Source organism: Ornithorhynchus anatinus, chromosome 3, assembly GCF_004115215.2.
Source record: "Ornithorhynchus anatinus isolate Pmale09 chromosome 3, mOrnAna1.pri.v4, whole genome shotgun sequence".
Taxonomy (NCBI): domain Eukaryota; kingdom Metazoa; phylum Chordata; class Mammalia; order Monotremata; family Ornithorhynchidae; genus Ornithorhynchus; species Ornithorhynchus anatinus.
In genome coordinates, this window is record NC_041730.1 from 135,541,761 (window position 1) to 135,565,737 (window position 23,977).

At 50.6% G+C, this 23,977-nt stretch overlaps 1 protein-coding gene across 1 annotated transcript in view; it reads right to left on the bottom strand.

The window, feature by feature from the left end:
- The window catches only part of PWWP2B (PWWP domain containing 2B), a 71,688-nt gene that overhangs the window by 33,474 nt on the left and 14,237 nt on the right, over positions 1 to 23,977 (bottom strand). The window contains exons 2-3 of the mRNA XM_029059907.1: positions 19,513 to 19,662; positions 17,882 to 19,416 (exon numbers count right to left, since the gene is read on the bottom strand). Coding sequence (XP_028915740.1) covers positions 17,901 to 19,416; positions 19,513 to 19,662 — 1,666 coding nt within the window. The 3' untranslated portion in view covers positions 17,882 to 17,900. The remainder of the gene's footprint in view (positions 1 to 17,881; positions 19,417 to 19,512; positions 19,663 to 23,977) is intronic.

Below are 23,977 nucleotides of genomic sequence, written 5' to 3' on the forward strand. Positions count from 1 at the left end.
ACCTCATCTGTCAAATGGGGATTGAAACTATGAGCCCCACATGGGACAACCTGATTACCTTGTATCTACCCCAGGGCTTAGAAGAGCCCTCGGCACAGAGTAAGCGCTTAACAAGTACAATTATTATTATTATTATCCCAGCTCTGCCACTTATCTGCTGTCGGACCCTGGGCAAGTCACTTCACTACTCTGTGACTCAGTTACCTCATCAGTAAAATGAGGATTAAGAGTCTGAGCCTCATGTGGGACAGGGACTGTGCTTAACCTGATTACCTCGTATCTACCCCGGCGCTTAGAAGAGTGCTTGGCACATAGTAAATGCTTAACAAATACCATTATTATTACTATGGGTCAGGCACTTTACTAAGTGCTGGGGGGATATGAGCAAATCAGTGTGGACACAGTCCCTGTCCCACGAGGGGCTCACAGTCTTAATCCCCATTTCACAGATGAGGGAATTGAGGCACAGAGAAATTCATTCATTCATTCAATCATATTTATTGAGCGCTTACTGTGTGCAGAGCACTGTACTAAGCGCTTGGAATGTACAATTAGGCAACAGATAGAGACAATCCCTGCCCAACAACGGGTTCACAGTCTAAAAGGGGGAGACAGACAGCAAAACCAAACAAGGAGTCAGGCATCAATACCATCAAAATAAACAGAATCATAGATATAAACACATCATTAATAAAAGAGAGCAATAAATAATATATACAAATATACACAAGTGTTGAGGGGAGGGGAAGGGGGTAGAGCAGAGGTAGGGAGTAGGGGGAAGGGGAGGAGGAGCAGAGAGAAAGGGAGGGCTCAGTCTGGGAAGGTCTCCTGGAGGCGGTGAGCTTTCAGTAGGGCTTTGAAAAGGGGAAGAGAGTGAGTTGTTAGTTGTTAGAGAGTTAGTTAGAAGTGACTTGTCCACGGCCACACAGCAAAGTGGCGGAGCTGGGATTAGATCTCACTTCCTTTTGACTCCCAGGTCTAAGCTCCATCCACCAGGCTGCACTGCTTCAACTCATTACTACGATTTAGTCTATTGCACTCTCCCAAGCAATAATAATAATATAATAATAATAATAATAATGATAATGTTGGTATTTGTTAAGCGCTTACTATTTGCAGAGCACTGTTCTAAGCACTGGGGTGGATACAGGGTAATCGGGTTGTCCCACTTGAGGCTCACAGTTAATCCCCATTTTAAAGATAGGGTAACTGAGGCACAGAGAAGTTGTGACTTGCCCACAGTCACACAGCTGACAAGTGGCAGAGCCGGCATTAGAACCCATGATCTCTGACTCCCAAGCCCGGGCACTTTCCACTGAGCCACGGTGCTTCTCTACAGTCAGTGCTCAATGAATACCACTGATTGACGGATTCTTCTCCGCAGAATCCTCAAGACAGAAAAAACTCACTGGCCAGTCCTCCCTTCATTGCTTATGAATCATAATATTAATGATAATAATTCTGGTATTTGTTAAGCATTTACTATGCACCAAGCACAGTACTAAGCGCTGGGGTAGATACAAGCCAATCGGGTCACACATGGGGCTGACAGTTTAAGTAGGAGGGAGAACATCTGTTGACGAATTGTACTTTCCAAGCACTTAGTACAGTGCCCTGCACACAGTAAGCACTCAATAAATAAAAATAAACTGTGGTATTTAAGCGCTTACTATGTGCAAAGCACTTTTCTAAGCTCTGGGGGATACAAGGTGATCAGGATGTCCCACGTGGGGCTCACGGTTTTAATCTCCATTTTACAGATGAGGTAACAGGCACAGAGAAGTGAAGTGACTTGCCCAAAGTCACACAGCTGGCAAGTGGCGGAGCCGGGATTAGAACCCACGACCTCTGACTCCCAAGCCCGGGCTCTTTCCACTGAGCCACGCTGCTTCTCAATACGACTGAATGAATGAACAGGAATTAATTCCTCATTTTGTAGATGAGGGAACTTGAGCACAGAAGTGAAGTGACTTGGCCAAGATCACACCTCGCCTCGCTGCTCTCTTACTCCACAACCCAGCCCACACATTTCTCTCCTCTAATGCCGACCTTCTCACTGGACCTCCATCTCGTCTATCTCGCCGCCCAAGTCCGGCCTGTATCCTGGAACGCCCTCCCTCCTCAAATCTCTGGCTTTTAAGCCTTATTGAAGGCCCGTCTCCTCCAAGAAACCTTCTCTAAGCCCCCCTTTCCTCTTCTCCCACTCCCTTCGGTGTCACCCTGACTTGTTCCCTTCATTCTTTCCCCCTCCTAGCCCCTCAGCACTTATATCCATACCTGTCATGTATTTCTTTCTTTTCATGTCTGTCTCTTCCCCTTCTACACTGTAACCTCCTTGAGGGGAGGGTAGCGTGGCTCAGTGGAAAGAGCACGGGCTTGGGAGTCAGAGGTCATGGGTTCGAATCCCAGGCTCTGCCACTTGTCGGCTGTGTGACTGTGGGCAAGTCACTTAACTTCTCTATGCCTCAGTTACCTCCTCTGTAAAACGGGGATTAAGACTGTGAGCCCCACGTGGGACAACCTGATTCCCCTGTGTCTCCCCCAGTGCTTAGAACAGTGCTCTGCACATAGTAAGCGCTTAACAAATACCAACATTATTATTATTATTATTAGGTGTCTGTTCCATTGTTATACTGTACTCTCCCAGGAGCTCAGTACAGTTCCCTGCACACAGTTAATTGCTCAATAAATATAGCATGGCACAGTGGATACAGCAGGGGCCTGGGAGTCAGCAGGTCATGGTTTCAAATCCCAACTCCACCACTTGTCTGCTGTGTGACCTTGGGCAAATCACTTCACTTCTCTGGGCCTCAGTTACCTCATCTGTAAAACGGGGATTGAGACTGTGAGCCCCATGTTAGACAGGGACCGAGTCCCATCTGATTTGCTTATATCCACCCCAGCACTTAATATAGTGGCCGGCACATAGTAAGTGCTTAGCATATACCACAATTATTATCATTATTATTATTATTATTATTAATAAACACAACTCCCACTGCTGCAGCTAAAATGGGTGGTGAAACCAGGCACTCGGGTAGAACTAACTGTGCAGCAAACAGCGGCATGGACATGTGGAAAGAGCACGATCCTTGAAGTCTAGAGGACCTGAGTTCTAATTCTGGCTCCACCAGTTCATCCATTCAATCGTATCTGTTGAGCGCTTACTATGTGCAGAGCATTGTACTAAGTGCTTGGAAAGTACAAGTCGGCAACATATAGAGCCAATCCCCACCCAACAACGGGCCCACAATCTAGAAGGAGGGAGACAGACAACAAAACAAAATGAGTAAACAGGCAACAACAGCATCAATATAAATCAATAGAATTAGAGATATACACACATCATTAATAAAATAAATAGAATAATAAGTATGTACCTATGTACACAAGTGCTGTGGGGCACGGGGCGGGGATTAGAGCAGAGGGAGTTAGTCGGGACAATGGGGAGGGGAGGAGAAGCAGAGGAAAAGGGGGCCTTGTGTGACCTTGGCCAAGTCAATTCACTTTTCTAGGCCTGTTTCCTCCTCTGCAAAATGGGAAATCAATTCCTGCTCTGCACCAGACTGTGTCTGACCTGATTATCCTCTATCTACCCCAGCACCTAGAACACTCCATGACACACTGTAGTAAGCGCTTAACATGTTTTATTATTATTATTGTCAATTAACCAGAACAAAGACAACCAGAAATAGGACTAGGACATCTCCTGACCCTATAACTCCACACAGCAGGAGAGAAGAGGACAGAAAGGAAGTTCATGGGAAAATCTGCCTTTTGTGAGAAAGGACAATCAAGAACCTGGAGTCCTAGAATATCTGGTTTACAACTGAAGAAACTCTGCAATTCAGAATGGTGCAGAAAGCACAGCCTCATCAACACCTGAAAAGACCGACTGACTGAATTCGGTAGGACATTTGGGGGTGGGGAGCAGGCTGGGAGAAGGAGAAGGGGGGAATAACCGCCTCCCACAGCATCTTTGAGGAGATACCAGGGAATAATAATGATGTTATAATAATGATGGTATTTGTTAAGAGCTTACTATGTGCCAAGCACTGGGATAGGTACAAGTAATGGGTTTGTCCCATGTGGGGCTCACAGACTTAATCCCCATTTTACAGATGAGGGAACTGAGGCACAGAGAACTGAAGTGACTTGCCCAAAGTCACACAGCTGACAAGTGGCAGAGCCGGGATCCAAACCCACGATCTCTGACTCCCAAGCCTGGACTCTGTCCACTAAACCACGTTGCTTCTCTAGGTGCCAAGCACCATGCTACTCACGGGGTAGGTATAAAACAATCAGATCAGACCCAGTTCCTATCCCACACGGGGCTCACACTGTAAGGGAGAGGGAGAACTGGTATTTATAGATATGGGAATTGAAGCACAGAGAGTTTAAGTGTAGTGCCCAAGTTCACACAGCAGGCAAGTGGCAGAGAGGGCATCGAAACCCAAGTCTTTGGACTTTCAGTCCCGCGCAATGGGCCTCTCCATCCAAACTGCCCTATCCATGCTGATCCAACCACTTATATCTTGCTAATAAGACCACTGCATCAGCCTCCTCGCTTACTGACCACAACTCTCCCCATCTTCAGAGTCCTAGTAGAGTTTCATCTCCTCTAAGGGGCCTTTCCCGCTTAATCGATCATATTTATTGAGTGCTTACTATGTGAAGAGCAAAATCTCCAGTGGTTGCCCATCCATCTCTGAATCATCAAAAACTCCTCACTATTGGCTTCAAATCTCCCCACCCTCTTTCCCCCTCCTACCTCCCCTCCCTTCTCTATCCCAGCCCACACACTCCGCTCCTCTGCTGATGCTCACCTCCTCACTGTGCCTTGTTCTTGCTCGTCCTGCCGTCGACCCCGGCCCACGTCCTATCTCTGGCCTGGAATGCTCTCCCTCCTCAAATTCGAAGACAATGACACTCCCCCTCTTCAAATTCTATTTATTTATATGAATGCTAGTAATGCCTGTTTACTTGTTTTGATGCCTGTCTCCCCCCTTCAAGACTATGAGCCCGTTGTTAGGTAGGGGTAGTCTCTGTCTGTTGCCGAATTGTACATACCAAGCGCTTGGTACAGTGCTCTGCACATAGTATACGCTTAATAAATACGATCGAATGGAGGGGGAACGAGCATTAATATATTTACATACATAAATGACAGATATATCTATCTTTATATAGAGATAGGTAGATATATATGCTCCACTTACAGAAAGCTCTCAATAAATACGATTGAATGAATAAATGAAGGCCCAGCTCCTCCAAGAGGCCTTCCCAGATTAAGCCCCATTTTTCCTCTTCTCCCACTCCCTTTTGCGTCTCCCTGACTTGCTCCCTTTGCCCTTCCCCCTTCCCAGCCCCAGAGCACTTCTGTCCATATCCGTCATTTTATTTATTTGTATCAGTCTGTTTACTTTAAACTGATGTCTGTCTCTTCCCCTCTAGGATGTCAGCTCATTATGGACAGGAACTGTCACTCTTTATTGTTTTACTGTACTTTCCCAAGTGCTTACTACAGTGCTCTGCACACAGTGCTCAATAAATACGATTGAATGAAAGAGTAAATACAGTATAATAGAGCTGGTAGAACAATCAATCAATCATATTTATTGAGAGCCTATAGTGTGCTCAACACTACATTAAGCGGTTGGGAAAGTACATTAGACAACATAAGAGACTGGGCAGATACATTCTCTGACCTCAACAAGATTACCGTCTAGATGTACATTCCAGGCACTTAGTACAGTGCTCTGCACATAGTAAGCGCTCAATAAATACTACTGAATGAATGTTTAATAGCTTAACCCCTCAATTCCCCAACTGTTCACTCTTTAATAATAGTGGTATTTGTTAAGTGCTTACTGTGTGCCAGGTACTGTACTAAGCACTGGGGTAGATAGAAGTAAATTCAGTTGGACACAGTACCACATAGGGCTCACAGTCTCAATCCCCATTTTACAGATGAGGTAACTGAGGCACAGAGAAGAGAAGTGACTTGCTCAAGGTCACACAGCAATCAAGTGGCAGAACGAGGATTAGAACCCATGACCTGACTCCCAGGCCTGAGCTCTATCCACTAGGCCATGCTGCTTCTTTCTTCTGTGTCACCATGTCCTTGTGGGTTGGGATGGTGTAGACCAACTCTACTGGACTTTCCCAAGTACTCAATACTTGCACAGTAAGTGCTCAATAGATACCACTGATGATTGATTTGAAACCCGGTCTCCCGAAGCCCAGTGCTGTGCTTTTTTCTCCAAACCTCACTGCTTCTCATGATCGTACGCTCTCTGGGGGGCAGGGATCTTGTCAGCAAACTCTCTTGTACTCTCCCAAGGGCTTAGTTCAGTGTCCTGCACACAGAAAGCACTTATTAATGTTATTTGTTAAGCGCTTACTATGTGCCGAGCACTGTTCTAAGCAAATGCCAGTGATTGACTGGGAGTTGAGAGTCAGAGGAGGAAGCTGAACACAGTTAGAATATCAGATATAATCTTCATTCCAACTCCAGGTTCACAATGAGTCAGATCAAAGTGGCCTTTCAGCCATGAAACCTGTCCAAGACCTTTTTTTTTTAAAACCGGATCAAGTACTTAAAGTGAAAAACCCAATTATCTTGACCCTCCTTCCCCCCACACCATCCCCCAGCCCTTTGCGGGGGAAGTGAAGAGCACTAGGTCAACTGGATCCTGCCAATGAATGACAAAACTTAATAATTCACCAAGGAGACATTTCTTCAACAGGCTCAGATAGCAGTCCCGAGCCAAGAATTCAGCATATAAAGGTGCAGCAGATTATTTTGGGTAGAACAACAACAACAAAAGATTCAATTGTCCCCCTTACTCTCCTCTTCCTATCTCCCTTCCCCAGTAATTGGCCTTTTGATTCGCTTGGGTTTTGCTGAAGAGCTGTTGGTCCAACTTCTATTCCAAAGTACCCTAAAGGTCAGTGATTTTAGGCAGCAAAAAAGAAAAACTGAAAAACAACAACAACAAAAAACTCCCAAGGCATGAGGAGCATTTGAGGTGTGATAGCAAGTTGACACCTCAATTGATCAGTGGTATTTACTGAGCGCTTATTGTGTGCAGTGCAGAGTGTACTGGGCACTTGGGAGAGGACAACAGAGTTGGTAGACACAGTTTCCTGCCCAGAGTGAGTTTACGGTCTAACGGGGGAGACACACATTAGTAGAAATACATTACAGATGGGTACGTAAGGTTACGGAGGCTAAGATTGACATGAATATCAAGTACTTAAAGGGAAGAGACCTAAGTGCAGAGGTGACACAGAAGGGAGAGGGAGTAGAGGAAAGGAGGGCTTGGTCGCGGAAGGCCTCTTGGAGGATCTGGGATTTTTGCAGGACTTTGAAGGTGGGCAGAGCGGTGGTCTGCCGGATAAGAATGGGGAGGGAGTTACAGGCCAAAGGGAGAATGTGGGCAAGGGGTTGGTGATGCGATAAACAAGATGAAGGTATAGTGAGTAGGCTGGAATAAGAGAATGAAGTGTGCAGGCTGGGTTGTAGAAGGAAATCAGGGAGGTGAGGTAGGAGGGGGAGAGAAGAAGAAGAATGTTGGTATTTGTTAAGCGCTTACTATGTGCAGAGCACTGTTCTAAGCGCTGGGGGAGATACAGGGTAATGAGGTTGTCCCACGTGAGGCTCACAGTTAATCCCCATTTTACAGATGAGGTAACTGAGGCCCAGAGAAGTGAAGTGACTTGCCCACAGTCACACAGCTGACAAGAGGCAGAGCCGAGAGTCGAACCCATGACCTCTGACTCCCAAGACCAGGCTCTTTCCACTGCGCCATGGAGTGCCTTAAAGCCGATGCTGAGGAGTTCCTGTTTGATGTCCAGGTGGATGGGGAACCAGAAATGGGATTAAATGTGAGGGAGAAGAGTGAGGAAAGGGGGGAGAGAGAGAAAAAGAGAGGGAGAGGAAGGAGGACAGAGAAGACTCAGAGGTGAGAGAGAAAGAAGATGGAGAGAGGGTAGAGATAAGGGAAAAGGTAGAGAGATAGAGGGGAGAAGAGATGGAGAGATGGGAGGAGAGGGAGACATTTTCCTTTAACGAGCTTGTTGGTTTTTTTCAAAGTCACCACAGGATCCTGTTCAGGGAATCCAAAGCGACCCCAAATAAGGTAGAGAGATTGATGGAGAGGCGCAAATTAAATATTCTTATAAGAGGTTTTTTAAAAATCTTATAAGTTGATTTTCCAGTTTAGAATGTGTTTTTTAACCACCCCTAAGTTACACTTCACTGAACATTCATTACCAAGTACTTCAAGACTGAGAAAGCGTAGGTCACCCGAGCCAGATTAATCTACCACGAAAACCCGGCTTCTGAATCTCTGATTCGAAACTAACGCTTTTTCTCAACCACAAATTCTTCTTGTGAAAATGGGTGAGCTCAGCCCTGCCCAACATCAGAGAAACAGGGGGAAAGAAATTACCTCTTGACACGGGGACAAAATTAGAATGGAGAAAGTCGGAGGAAATCAGAATGGAAGGGTTTTTATCTACCACACTTCTACACGTTCACGCTTAATGAATGCTCTCGATTTATTTTGGGTTTTGCATTTAAAAGGTCTTACTAAGTGCTAAGCGCTGAGATAGGCACAAGATTATTAGATTGCTCACACTCTGTTCTGCAAGGGGTCTTACCTCAGCTCATTTCACCGAAAGGGAAACTGGGTCACAGAGAAGTGACTTGCCCAAGACCCGGACAGAGTTGGGACTAGAATCCAGGTTTCTTGACTCCTATTCTCATGCTCTTTCCACCGGGCAATACTGTTGATTCATTTACACATTTATCCATTTATTCTTCCCAACTTTTATTTTCAACAGCTGAAGTGCTTGGTGAACGGCTCAGGCCAGACTGTCTCCCCCTCTACATTGTAACCTTCTATAGAGGGCAGAAACCATGTCTACCAACTCTACTGCACTGTACTCTCCCAAGTGCTTAGCACAGTACTCTGCCCAGAGTTAGCACCCAATAAATATGATTGATTGCAGAGCCCTGAACTAAGCACTTGGGAGAGTACAGTATCAGAAAGACACAAACCCTGCCAACTACAAGTTTACCATTTAGAGAGGGAGACAGACATTAATATAAATAAATTACAGATATGGAGAAAAGTGCTGTGGGGCATGGCTTCAGGGTGAAGGATAAAGATTCCAGAGACAAGCAGTCCCGTACCTAGTTTATAAGTGAAATGTCAATTAATTAAACCCCGGAACCTCATCCTCTTCTTCGATTCATCTATCAAGGTCACAGAAGAGACAAGTGGCAGAGGTAGGATAAGAACCCAGGTCCTTCTGACTCCCAGGCCTGTGCTCTATCCACTAGGCTACACTGCTTCTCCATCTGTTTAAGACGTACACAACTAAGAGGATGACTTAGGGGATGTAGAGGGGAAAGTATTTAGCCTGGCTTCGCCACAAGACTGCTGTGTGACCTTGGGCAAGTCGTTTTACTCCCTCTATGCCTCAATCACCTCATCTGTCAATGGGGGATTAAGACCGGGAGTCCCATGTTGGGCAGAGACTGTATCCGACCTACTACTACTAATAATAATAATAATAATGTTGGCATTTGTTAAGCGCTTACTATGTGCCGAGCACTGTTCTAAGCGCTGGGGGAGACACGGGGGAATCAGGTTGTCCCACATGGGGCTCACAATCTTAATCCCCATTTTACAGATGAGGTAACTGAGGCACTGAGAAGTTAAGTGACTTGCCCACAGTCACACAGCTGACAAGTGGCAGAGCTGGGATTCGAACTCATGACCTCTGACTCCAAAGTCCATGCTCTTTCCACTGAGTCACGCTGACCTGATAAACACGTATCTACTCCAGCGCTTAGAACAGTGCCTGGCACATAGTAAGTGCTTAACAAGCACTATAAGTATTACAGGGGAAATATAGGACTTGGTCAGGGCGGAAATGTGATTTTAGGAAGGTTTTGAAAAGCCTGAATCCATTCATTCATTCAATCGTACTTATTGAGTGCTTACTGTGTGCAGAGCACTGTACTAATAATAATTACGGTATTTGTTAAGTGCTTACTATGTACAGAGCACTGTTCTAAGCACTGGGGTAGATACAGGGTAATCAGGTTGTCCCACATGGGGCACACATTTTTTTTTTTAATCCCCATTTTTACATATGAGGTAACTGAGGCCCAGAGAAGTTAAGTGACTTGCCCAAGGTCTCACAGCGGACAAGTGGCGGAGCCAGGATTAGAACCCATGACCTGACTCCCAAGCCTGTTCTCTTTCCACTAAGCCACACCCCAGGTGTTTCCCTATTCCTTAATTATATCTCATCTTTCAGGGCACTTTATTACAAAACTTCAGTTTATCATCACATACATGAGTAGCACCGAGGATTGCTGCAATTCTTTTTTACAAAATGCCAAGTCAAATTCAAAATTTCCCTTAGTCTTGGCAAGTGTAACAGCCCTGCTTAGAGAGTTCCCACTTACAATTTCTTCCCAAAAAAGAATTTAAAAAACAGAACTAAGAGATGGCACACACAAGCAGTTTATAGTTTGTGTAAATGGTAAAATAGAATGTACTATTTCTGTCTGGCTGTTTTTTCTACCACTAGTTTCTACCACGCTGGAGAAGCAGCATGGCAGAGTGGATAGAATACAGGCCTGGGAGTAAAAGGGTCATGGGTTCTAATCCCAGCTCCACCACATGTCTGCTGTGTGACCCTGGGCAAGTCACTTCACTTCTCTGGCCTCAGTCCCCTCATCTACGAGCTTAATCTGCCTAATAGCCCCAAGGCCCATTTCCTGTTCTTTTGCCCCTGTTCGCCTGCCCTTCTTTGCCCAGTTGTGGCTGGCCTTTTCCTCTCCCTACTGGTAGTCAGTAAGGCTCTCAGTAAGCCCTACTGAGAGCTCACCTCCTCCAGGAGGCCTTCCCAGACTTAGCCCCCCCTTTCTCTCTGCTCCCCCTCCCCCTTCCCACCTTCTGCTCTTCCCCCTTCCCCTCCCCAAGCACTGTGCTCATTTGTATATTTTATTTATTACCCTATTTATTTTGTTAATGAGGTGTATATCTCCTTGATTCTATTTATCTTGATGATGTTGTCTTGTTTTTGTTTTGTTCTCTTCTGCTTTGTTGTCTGTCTCCCCCGTTTAGACTGTGAGCCCATTATTGGGCAGGGATTGTCTCTATCTGTTGCCCAATTGTACATTCCAAGCGCTTAGTACAGTGCTCTGCACTTAGTAAGCGCTCAATAAATACGATTGAATGAATCTGTAAACTGGGGATTAAGACTGTGAGGCCCACATGGGACAGGGACTGTGTCCAACCCAATTTCCTTGAATCCATCCCAGCACTTAGTACAGGGCCTGCTTGTAGTAAGTGCTTAACAAATACCATCATTATTATTGTAATTATCATATTGAACTCTCTACTTGCTCTGCACATAGGAAGCGCTCAATACTATTAATCGATTGATCCATTCGTACATAGATTCCTACATTCTTCCATTGATTGATTCAACAGTTCTTACATAATTTTGCGACTTTCCTCATTCGTCAGGTTTCATGACACCGATTAAGGACTACACACAAATTCCACAACTCACAAACGACCCTTTGCTCACGAGTCATTGTCAGGTCCATTCAAGTTATTCATATTCTGCCTGAGTCAACTTCTAAAAATGATCTGATACTTTTATTACATTGTCCACAAATTCCTCTTCCCTCCCCAATGGATACCAATGCCATACAGAAAGAATCTTCCCCCTCCTACCCAACTAAAATAACCACATCCTCTACCCCAATTTATAAAATGAATCCCCGCTCGATCCAAAAGGATTTAAGTCTGGGGCACGGGAAAATGAACCATCCTTCTTACTCCACTGTTTAGAAGTCCCGGTGACTTAGCATAAATATGGGATAAGTCAATGTAGATCTGACTACAACACATACAGGAAATTAGGGGCACGAGTTTTTTGGGGAGGTCACGAAATAATTATAACTTTTGTACAGGCCAATCTGCAGGGGGAAGACGACTTATTTTTCTGCCGGTGGGGGAGAATGAAATTTTAATTAAAGTGGGTTTTAGAGGATATCCTATGAAATGAGAAACGGAGGGTTCCCGAACGCAATTCGGATTCAATTAACTCAAAGAATCTAAAGAGCAGAAGTTACGGTACATGATCAAAATCTTTCTGCTGGAAAGAAGGGGTCTTGGGTTCCAAACCCTGCTCCGCCACTTGTCTGTCGTGTGATCTGGGGCAAGACTCTTAATTTGTCCTTACCTCAGTTTCCTCATCTGTAAGATGGGGATTCATGCCTGTTCTCCTGCTCCTCCCTCCCTCCCTCCCTCCCTCCCTCCCTCCCGTATCTGATTACGTTAGCACCCCCAGGGTTGTAATACAGAGTTTGGTTCGGAGTGATTGTGGTGTTTGTTAAGCACTTATTCTATGCCAAGCACTGTACAAAGCACTGGGGTTGATAGAAGATGAGGTCAGACACAGTCCCTGTGGAGCTCAGTCTAATTTAACACCTGGATTACATCAAACACCCAAAGAAATTCATTCGATCATATTTATAGAGCGCTTACTGTGTGCAGAGCACTGTACTAAGCGCTTGAGAGAGTAGAATATAATGATAGACACATTCCCTGCTCACAATGAGCTTAAATGTTTTGGGGCAGTAGGTATTCTATGGTGAGGAAGCAGAACCTAATTCAAAATCAGCCTGCTCAGAGAAGGACCCGGGTTCTAATCCCAGCACCACCAATGGCCCGCTGGGCAAGTCGCCAGCAGCGTGACTTAGTGGAAAGAGCCCGGGTTTAGGAGTCAGAGGACGTGGGTTCTAATCCCGGCTCTGCCACTTGTCAGCTGTGTGACCTTGGGCAAGCCACTTAACCTCTCGGTGCCTCAGTGACCTCATCTGTAAAAATGGGGATTAAGACTGGGAGCCCCACGTGGGACAACCTGATTACCTTGTAACTACCCCAGTGATTAGAAGAGTGCTTGGCACAGAGTGAGCGCTTAACAAATACCATCATTATTCTTCTCCGTGACTCAGTTTCTTCATCTTTTAAATGGGGATTGGATCCCCAGTCTCCCTCCCGAATATCCTTCTCTCACAAACCCCTAACCTTGGCGTTACCCTTGACTCCTCTCATTCAATCCACACAAAGTAGACACTAGGTAATCAGGTTGTCCCATGTGGGGCTCACAGTCCCAATCCCCATTTTTCAAATAAGGTAACTGAGGCCCAGAGAAGTTATGTGACTTGCCCAAGGTCACAGCAGACAAGTGGCGGAGCCGGGATTAGAACCCACATCCTCCGACAACCAAGCCTGTGCCCTGAGTCAGAGGTCAAGGGCTCTAATCCCGCCTCCACCACTTGTCAGCTGTGTGACTCTGGGCAAGTCACTTCACTTCTCTGTGCCTCAGCTACCTCATCCGTAAAATGGGGATTAAGACTCTGAGCCCCACGTGGGGCAACCTGATTACCCTGTACCTCCTCAGGGCTTAGAACAGTGCTTGGCACATAGTAAGCGCTTAATAAATGCCATTATTATATTATTCAGTAAGGAGAGGGGGTAGGGGAATTGAGGCCTTAGTCAGGGAAGGCTTCTTGGAGGAGACGTGCTTTTAATAAGGCTTTGAAGGTGGCAAGAGTGATGGTCTGTCAGATACGATGGGGGAGGGAGTTCCAGGCCAGAAGGCGGATGGGGGCAAGGGGTCGGTGGCGAGCAAGAAAAGGTCGAGGTACAGTGAGTAGCTTGGTGTTTGAGGAGGGAAGTGTGTGAGACGGGTTGTAGTTCAGTGAGATCAGGTAGGACGGGGGGCAAGGGGCCTGCGTGCTTTATTTAAAGCCAGTGGTGAGGAGTTTCTGTTTGATGCAGAGGTGGACGGTCAACTACTCTCCTGAGGAGTGAGATGGAGACTGAACCGTTTTTAGAAAAATGGTCAGGCAGCAGATGGAAGTATGGACTGAGGTGGGGAGAGACAGGAGGCCGGGTCTTGACTGGAAACTCACCTGGGCAGGGAACGTGCTACCCGCTCTGCTATATGGTACTCTCCCAAGTGCTTAGTACAGTGCTCTACACACAGTAAGCACTCACATGTCATTGATTAATTGATGTGGGACAGAGGCGGTCTCCGACCTGATGATCTAGTATCAATCCCGGCGCTTAGTACAGTGCCTGGCACATAGAAAGTGTTAAATACCATTAAAAAACACACACGAAAAATTCAGTGGCATTTACGGAGCGCTTACTGTGTACAGAGGGATGAAGTATGAGCTTGGGAGAGTACAATACAACACAGTTAGTAGACAAAATCCCACCCAGAAAGAGCTTTACAACCTACTGGAGTGGGAAGGGGCAGTGGGGAAGAAGGAGGTGACCAAGTGCTAGGTCAGAAAGTCCAGTCCGTGCCTCGGTGAAGCAGCGTGGCGTAGAGGAAAGAGCACAGGCCTGGGAGTCCGAGGACCTGGGCTCTAATCCCGGCTCCGCCACATCCCTGGGTGACCACGGGGCAGCCGCTTCACTTCTCCGTGCCTCAGTCTCATCTGTAAAATGGGGATTCAAAAATCAATGATGGATCAAGGGTATTTATCGAGCGTTCACTACGTGCAGAGCACTATACTAAGCACTTGGGAGAGCACAGCAGAAATAGCAGACACGTTCCCTACCCAAAACGAGTGTACAATTGGGAGTTCTGCACGATGAGGAGTGGAGGCGGGTCACTGGAGATTTCTGAGGAGTGGAGGTGCGCTCAAAACAATGTTTCATAAAAAGAATTCGGGCAGCAGAGAGGAGTACGGACTGGAAAGGCTGGAGGCAGGGAGGTCGGCGAGGAGGTTACCCGTGGTGGTAGAGATGGGATATGACCAGGGTTTGGTCCAGCCCGATGACCGCCTGAAGGAAAAGGAAGGGGCAGATTCCGGATGCGATGTGACTGACTGCGACGACTGAAAGGCAGGGATGAGTCAAATACCGATCTTGTGCGCTTGAGAAACGGGGAGGATGCCAGTGTCGTGAAGAGTGATGGGAAAGTTAGGCGGAAGGGAGAGTTCGGGACGGAAGGTGAGGAAGCCGGTTTTGGACACGTCGTACCTGAAGTGCGGGTGGGAGACCTACGTCATGGAGGCCGGAAGAGACGCAAGACGGCAGAGGAGGAGAGTTGGATTCTTACTCTACCCCCACCCTACTCCTCCTCGAACTCTCACCCCCTTCTCCTGGAAATATCACCCAACCTTAGCTTCACTGATACTGTCCTCTCCTGGTTCTCCTCTTATTTCTCAGTCTCTTTCACAGGCTCCTCTTCCGTCTCCCACCTCCTCACTGTGGGGTTGCCACAGTTCAGGTTCAGTTCAGGGTCCCCTTCTATTCTCCATCTACACCCCTCCTCTGGAGAACTCATTTGCTCCCATGGCTTCAAACGTCACCTCTATGTGGATGATTCCCAAATCTACAATTCCAGCCCTGATCTCTCTCCCTCTCCGCAGTCTCGTATTTCCTCCTGTCTGCAACACATCTCTACTTGGATGTCCCACCATCAGCTCAAACTTAACATATCCAAAACAGAACTCCTTATCTTTCCACCCAAAACCTGTCCTTCTTCCCCTGACTTTCCCATCACTGTAGACGGCACCACCTTCCTTCCCGCCTCAAGCTCATAACCTCGGCATTATTCTCGACTCATCTCTCTCGTTCAACTAACATATTCACATATTGTCAGCTCAACCTTCACAACGTTGTTAAAATTTGCCCTTCCCTCTCCACCCAAACTGCTATCATATTAAGCGGCGCGGCTCAGTGGAAAGAGCCTGGGCTTCGGAGTCAGAGGTCATGGGTTCGACTCCCGGCTCTGCCACTTGTCAGCTGTGTGACTGTAGGCAAGTCACCTAACTTCTCTGTGCCTCAGTTACCCCATCTATAAAATGGGGATGAAGACTGTGAGCCTCCCGTGGGACAACCTGATTACCCTGTATCTACCCCAGCGCTTAGAACAGTGCTCTGCACATAGTAAGCACTTAACAAATACCAACATTATTATTATTATTATTATTTTTAAAAGGACTTCTCCTATCCCACCTTGTTTACTGTAACAGCCTCCTCGCCGACCTCCCTGCCTCCTGTTTTTCCCCACTCCGGTCCATACTTCACTCTGCTGCCCAGACCATTTTTCAACAAAGACATTCAGGAAACATTTCCTCGATCCTCAATAATAATGTCGGTGTTTGTTAAGCGCTTACTATGTGCAGAGCACTGTTCTAAGCGCTGGGTTAGATACGGGGTAATCAGGTTGTCCCACGTGAGGCTCACAGTCTTAATCCCCATTTTACAGATGAGGTCACTGAGGCACAGAGAAGTTAAGTGACTTGCCCAAGGTCACACAGCTGACAAGTGGCAGACCTGGGATTCGAAGAACCTCCGGTGGTTGCCCATCCACCTCCGCGTCAAACAGAAACTACTTACCATTGGCTTTAAAGCCGCCCCTCACCATGCCCCCTCCTACTTCACCTCGCTCCTAGTCCAACCCAGCCCAGACACTCTGCTCCTCTAATGCCAACCTTCTCACTGCACCTCCATCTCATCTATCTCGCCGTCGGCCTCTCGCCCGCGTCCTACTTGGAACAAAGGACTCTCCCTCCCTTCAAGGCCTCACTGAAGCACCTCTCCTCTAAGAGGCCTTCCCTGACTAAGCCCTCCTTTCTTCTTCTCCCACTCTCTTCTGCATCGCCCTGACCTGCTCCCTTCATTCATCCCCCCTCCCAGCGTCACAGCACTTGCGACCGTACCTGTCATTTACTCATTTCCATTAATGTCTGTCTCCCCCTCTAGACTGTCAGCTCATTGTGGGCAGGGAACGTGTCCGTTTGTTGTCGTATTGCACTCTCTCAAGAGTTTAGTACAGTGCTCCACACCCGGTAAGCGCTCAATGAATACGATCGACTGGCTGATTTCCTTGACCGGCACTCCCGTTTAGACCCTGGGGACGTAACCTGCCCGAGGTAGAGGGCTAACAGAGCCAAACGCTCGGCGTAACGACAGGCCGCTGGCCGTGGACAGAAGCGGGAGGCTCTGGTCGCGCCAATCCATCGGTCCATCCGGTCCAAACGGCTTTAACTCCATGTTCCCCTCTCCTTGTCCACCAGCCGGGCGCCTCTGGGCCCAGCGTGTGGGAAGGGAAGAAAAGGACCGTGGATAACCGGAGGACCCCTGGATGTGCAAGGGAGGACAGCGGCTAGGCTTAGTGGAAAGAGCACGGGCTGGGGAGTCGGAAGACCTGGGTTCCTAGCCCGGCTCCGTCACTTGTCTGCCGCGTGACTCTGGTCAAGCCGCTTCACTTCTCTGTGCCTCGGTTACCTCATCTGTAAAATGGGGATGATGACTGTGAGCCCCAAGTGGGACAACCTGATTACCTTGTATCTACCCCAACACTAAAAACAGTGCTTGGCCCAGAGTAAGCACTTAAGTACCATTATTATTATTATTATTAACTCGAGACTTTCAACCACCGGCCCTTTACTATAAAACCGCCATTTGGCACGAACCCCCCGCCTCAACCGCTGTCCATTCCCCCCGCACACAGATCCACTCCCAAAACCCACTCCTCAACGTGCAGCGCTAGACCCCCACCCTCCCAACACACACACACTCGCCCACACAAACCCACCCCCTACCAAATGTAGGCTTAGACAGATGTTCTTTCCTCTTCCCCATTCACAATGAGGCCGAGGGTCCCCAGATTCCACTACCGACGAGGTGTCACGGACCCCCGGGCCCGAGAGGAGGAGAGCGGGGGAAGTCCCCTCCACCCCCGCCCTCCCCGCGAGCCCCGACACGTGGCCAAAGCCGCGACGGAAGCCGCCGGTTCCCGGGGCACTCACCCGGCCCCCGGGTCTCAGGCTACGTCTCGAACTGGGTCAGGAGGTCTCGGATCTCCGGGCTGAGGTGGTCGGCCGCCTTGGCGGCCTCGGCGATGGCCTTCCGATAGAGCCCCTTCTTCTTCCGGTTGAACCGCAGTTTGAAAAACTCCGAGAAGGGGGACAGTTTCGAGACCGAGAGGAAGGACGTGGTGGGCGAGCCGAACCACGAGACTTTGGCTTCTTGCCACGAGGGATCCCCGTCCGCCTTCTGGCCGAGGTTGATGTCGAGAATCCGGGCGGGCCACCACGGGAAGCCGTGGATCTTCCCCCACACGACGTCCCCGACCGAGACGGTCCTCCCGTCCTCCGTCACGCAGCGGGGGACGCTCTGCGTGTGCAGCCGGACCGTCAGCGGGGGCACCGTCTTGCGCTCGTCCCGGGAGGACGACGACGACGACACCGAGAGGTCGTCGCCGGGCAGGAAGTCGCAGGGGGCGGGCGACGCCGCCTCCGAGCTGGACGACTTGGACTCGTCCAGGCTGTCGTTGCTCCACACCGGCAGCCCGGAGGAATCGGCCCTCCTCTTGTGGTAATTGACCAGGAAGGCCAGGTCGTCCCGGCCGGGCCGCCCGCGGCCGAAGCCCCGGAAGCGGCGGGCGCCGCGGGCGCCGCCACCGTCCCCCTCCTCCTCGTCCTCCTCCTCCTCGTCGACGCCGTCCTCCTCGCTCCCCGAGGACGCCCGGGCCGAGCCCGGCCCCGAGGCCCGGCCGGGGAAGAAGGCCGGCGGGGGCGGGGGGCCGAGGAGGGGCTCTCCGGGCGGGAGGCCGGGCTCGCCGACCAGCTCCGCCTTGTAGACGGACACGGCGCTGTCCCCGCCGTCCGGCCGCTGCGGCTTCAGGCGGATCTTGGGCGGGGGAGGGACGGCGGGCGGGAGCCCGGGCCGCGTCAGCTTCAGCTTGGGGACGGAGGCGAGCGGGGCGGGGGGTTCCGGGGGAACCCGCGGCGGGCAGAAGGGCCGGAGCGACCCGTGGATGCGGGAGGGGATCTCCACCACCTCCCCCGTGCCCTGTGGGGTGCTGTAAGAGATCTTGATGACGGGGCTGCGGGGCACCGCCTCGCCGCGCCCCGGGCCCCGGCCGGCCCTGCCCCTGGCCGCCCCCCGCTCCGGCCGGCCCCGGCGGGCCCCGCCGCCCGGCTCCGCGGGCCCGTCGCGGTGGTGGCCGTGGCGGCGGGCCGGGGGTGAGGGCGAGGCGGGCCCGGGCCGGCGGCGGGGGGCGTGGGCGGACTGGTCGGGGCCCAGGGAGGTCTGGCAGTTCTGGCAGAGGACGCGGCGGGGGCGCAGGCGGATGGTGCTGGGGGTCAGGCGGCCCGGCGGGCGCGGCCGGGACGACGGTCGGCGGCGGCGGCTCCGCTTCAGCCCCCGTGGGGGCGGCTGGGGCACCCACTGCCGGTACGTGTGGCGTAGCCACAGGGGCGGCGGGTACGGGGCGCCCTCGAAGTACGGCGGGTAGGGGGGCGCCCGGCCCGCCGGCAGAGGCGGCGGAGGAGGGGGCGGCGGGGGCGGGTCCCCCTCCGGGGCCGCGGGCCCCGGGGGCAGCGCCGGGGAGGCGGCGGCGGCGGCCGGTGGCGGGGGGTCCCAGGGCGGGCCGGGCGTCGGCGGCGGGTCCCAGGGCGGGCCGGACGTCGGCGGCGGGTCCCAGGGCGGGCCGGACGTCGGCGGCGGGTCCCAGGGCGGGCCGGACGTCGGCGGCGGGTCCTCTCGGCCGGGCGGAGAAGGCGGAGGGAGGCAGAAGAGGCCGGACCTGGGCCGAGCGATGACACAAAATAAAAACAGAAACCGCACAGCATTACAACCGGGCCACGTCCCGGGGATCGCCCCGATGACCCACCAATCTGGCAACTCAGAATAATATTAATACTGATGGTATCTGTTAAGGGCTTAGCGCGTCCCAGGCACTGTACTAAGCGCCGAGGTGGACACAAGCAGATCGGGTCGGAAACGGTCCCCGTCCCACGTGGGGCTCACAGTCTCAACCCCTGTTTTCCAGATCACCATCCATCCGCCCACCCATCCGCAGTATCTACTGAGCGCTTACTATGTGCCAGGTACCGTATTAACCTCTGGGGGGGACACGGGTAAATCGGGTTGGCGATCGTCCCTTGTCCCATGGGGGGCTCACAGTCTCAATCCCCATTTCACAGATGACCAGCCAACCATCCATCCTATCGAGTGCTTACTAGGTGCAGAGCACTGTTCTAAGCACTTGAGAGGATGAGACGAGAGAACCTGTTGACACGTTCCCTGCCCATAATGAGCTGGGAGTCTAGATGGGGAGAAAGACATTAATAGGAAGAAATAAGTCATTTATAATACAGAATTTAAAGACTGGTATACAGTTTAAAGATACGTACAATATGTTAATAATAATAATACTGTTGGTATTTAAGTGCTTACTATGTGCAGAGCACTGTTCTAAGCGCTGAATAATAATGTTGGCATTTGTTAAGCGCTTACTATGTGCCGAGCACTGTTCTAAGTGCTGGGGTAGATACAGGGTAATCAGGTTGCCCCACGCGAGGCTCACAGTTAATCCCCATTTTACAGATGAGGTAACTGAGGCACAGAGAAGTGAAGTGACTTGCCCACAGTCACAAAGCTGACAAGCGGCAGAGCCAGGATTCGAACACATGACCTCTGCCTCCCAAGCCCGGACTCTTTCCACTGAGCCACGCCGAAGCCCACCCTAAGAGCACTACCATCAGTCCTCTCCCACTAGACGCTCAGTTCAGGTATGAGACCTTGGGCAAGTTACTTTAATAATAATAATAATGTTGATATCTGTTAAGCGCTTACTCTGCGCCAAGCACTGGTCTAAGCGCTGGGGTAGATACAGGGTAATCGGGTTGTCGCACGTGAGGTTCACAATCTTAATCCCCATTTTACAGATGAGGTCACTGAGGCACCGAGAAGTCAAGTGACTTGTCCAAAATCACACAGCTGACAGGTGGCGGAGCCGGGATTAGAACCCATGACCTCTGACTCCTAAGCCTGGGCTCTTTCCACCGAGCCACGCTGCTTCACGCCGTAAGCTCGTCGTGGACAGAGAAGCGTCGTGGACAGAGAAGCAGCGTGGCTCAGTGGAAAGAGCACGGGCTTTGGAATCAGGGCTCATGAGTTCGAATCCCAGCTCTGCTACTTGTCGGCTGTGTGACTGTGGGCAAGTCACTTAACTTCTCTGTGCCTCAGTTCCCTCATCTGTAAAATGGGGATTAAGAATGTGAGCCCCACGTGGGACAGCCTGATTCCCCTATGTCTACCCCAGCGCTTAGAACAGTGCTCGGCACATAGTAAGCGCTTAACAAATACCAACATTATTATTATTATTGGACAGGGAGAGCGTCTGTTACATTCTTCTACTGGGCCCTCCCAAGCGCTCTCCCAGCCACTTCTCTGGGCCTCAGTTCCCTCATCTGTAAAATGGGGATGAAGACGGAGAGCCCCACGTGGGACCGGGACTGAGTCCAACCCGATCAGCTGGGATCCACCCCACAGTGCCTGGCACATCGTAAGCGCTTAAATGCCGCACCGAAACGAAAAAGAAATGAGGGGGGCCGGGCCGGGTACCCTGATTCTCGGCTGGCTTTTCCAGCACGGGCCGGAGGCAGCTGGACCAACGGGTCCGAGGGGAGCGTCATGTGACTGTGACTCTCCGTCCCCTTCTCCTCCCCTCCCCTCCGGCTGCCCGGCCGCCCCCACCGGACCAACCCGCTTTCTAGAAATCATCTCCCGTGCCCTGACCTGCCCCTGCCTGGCGCCTCCGACACCACAGGCCGGGGAAGCACGGGCCAACTGGCACGACTGCGGCCCTCCGGACCCCTGCCTGAGGACCATCGGGGCTTAATTCCTTACGCTATCTGTTAAGCGCTCACTATGTGCGAGGCACTGAACTGAGCGCTGGGGTGAATACGAGGAAATCAGGTTGGACCCAGTCCCCGTCCCGCATGGGGCTCACGGGCTTCATCCCCATTTTCCAGATGAGGGAACTGAGGCCCAGAGAAGTGCAGTGACTTGCCCCAGGTCACCCAACAGACAGGTGGCAGAGCTGGAATTAGAATCCGGGACCTTCTGACTCCCAGGCCCGGGCTCTATTCCCTAGGTCACGCTGCTTCTCGGGTGGGAAGGGCCAGGGGTCGGAGGGCCTGGCTTCCAATCATTCATTCATTCAAGCGTATCTATTGAGCGCCTACTGTACGCAGAGCACTGTGCTAAGTGCTTGGAATGTACAATTCGGCAACAGATAGCGACAATCCCTGCCCAACCACGGGCTCACAGTCTAACAAAACAAGTAGTCAGGGATCAATACCATCAAGATAAATAGATTCATAGATATATACACACTATCGATAAATAATATATACAAATATACACAAGTGCCGTGGGGAGGGGAAGGGGGTAGAGCAGAGGGAGGGAGTAGGGGCAATGGGGAGGGGAGGAGGGAAAGGAAGGGCTCAGTATGGGAAGGCCTCCCGGAGGAGGTGAGCTCTCAGTAGGGCTTTGGAGAGGGGAAGAGAGTGAGTTAGGCGGAGGTGAGGAGGGAGGGCCTTCCGGGACCGCGGGAGGACGTGGGCCGGGGGTCGACGGCGGGACGGGCGAGAACGAGGCGTGGTGAGGAGGTGAGCGGAGGCAGAGGGGCGGAGTGTGCGGGCTGGGCTGGAGAAGGAGAGAAGGGAGGTGAGGTAGGAGGGGACGAGGGGATGGACGGCTTGGAAGCCAAGAGTGAGGGGTTTCTGCTTCATGCGAAGGATGATAAGCAACCACTGGAGGCTTTTGAGGAGGGGAGTGACATGCCCAGAGCCTTTCTGTAGAAAGAGAATCTACAGTGGAAGCGGAGTGAAGTACAGACTGAAGCGGGGAGAGACCGGAGGATGGGAGATCAGAAAGGAGGCTGACGGAATAACCAGTCGGGATATTATGAGAGCCTGTACCAGCAAGGTAGCAGACTCTGTTACTTAATAATGTTGGGATCTGTTAAGCCCTTACTATGTGCAGAGCACTGTTCTAAGCGCTGGGGTAGATAGAGGGTGATCAGGTTATCACACGTAAGGCTCACGGTCTTAATCCCCATTTTACAGATGAGGTAACTGAGGCCCAGAGAGGTTAAGTGACTCGTCCACAGTCACACAGCTACCAAGTGGCAGAGCCGCGATTCGAACCCATGACCTCAGGCTGCCAAGCCCGGGCGCAGTATCCTCTGCACATAGTAGTAGCATGGCCTGGTGGAAAAAGCCCAAGCCTGGGAGTTAAAAGACCTGAGTTCGAATGCAGACTCTCCCACTTGTGCGCAATATCTAGACTGGAAGCTCACTGTGGCATTTGTCTGTTATATTGCTTTATTGGACTCTCCCAAGTGCTTAGTACACTGTTCTGCACACAGTAAACACTCAATAAATAGAACTGAATGAATTACTATCCTCTGCACATAGTAGCCCCGTGGTCTAGTGGGAAGACCCAGGGTCTGGGAGTCAGGGGACCTGGGTTCATATTCCTGGCTCTGCCATTTGTGCGCAATAGCCTCCATAAATAGTCGCAGTGTGGCCTAGTGGAAAGAGCCCAGGCCTGGTAGTCAGAGGAGCTGGGTTCTAATCCCATCTCTGCCACTTGTGCACAATACCCTCTGTACACAGCAGTGGTGTGACCTAATGGAAAGAGCCCAGGCCTGGGTGTCAGAGGAGCAGGGCCGAAATCCCAGCTCTCCCCTCAGCTTGCTGTGTGACCAAGGGTGAGACATTTCGCGTCTCTGGGCCTCAGTCTCCTCATCTGTAAAATGGGGAATACCTGCTCTCCCTCCTACTTGGGCTCCAAGACTGTGAGGCCTAAAGTAGGGCAGGGATTGGGTCTGACCTGATTAGCTTGTATCTTCCCCAGTATTTAGTACAGGGCCTGGTACATAATAAGCGCTTAACAAATACCATAAAAAATAAAGCTCAATCTTGTGTTCATTCTCCAAACAACTTTGCATTTTCCACATTTCCATGAAGAAGGCTGTGCACAAGTTCCAGGGTCAGAACAGATCCAACTAAAGTCAACTTTCTCATTGGGCCTCCATCTCGTCTATC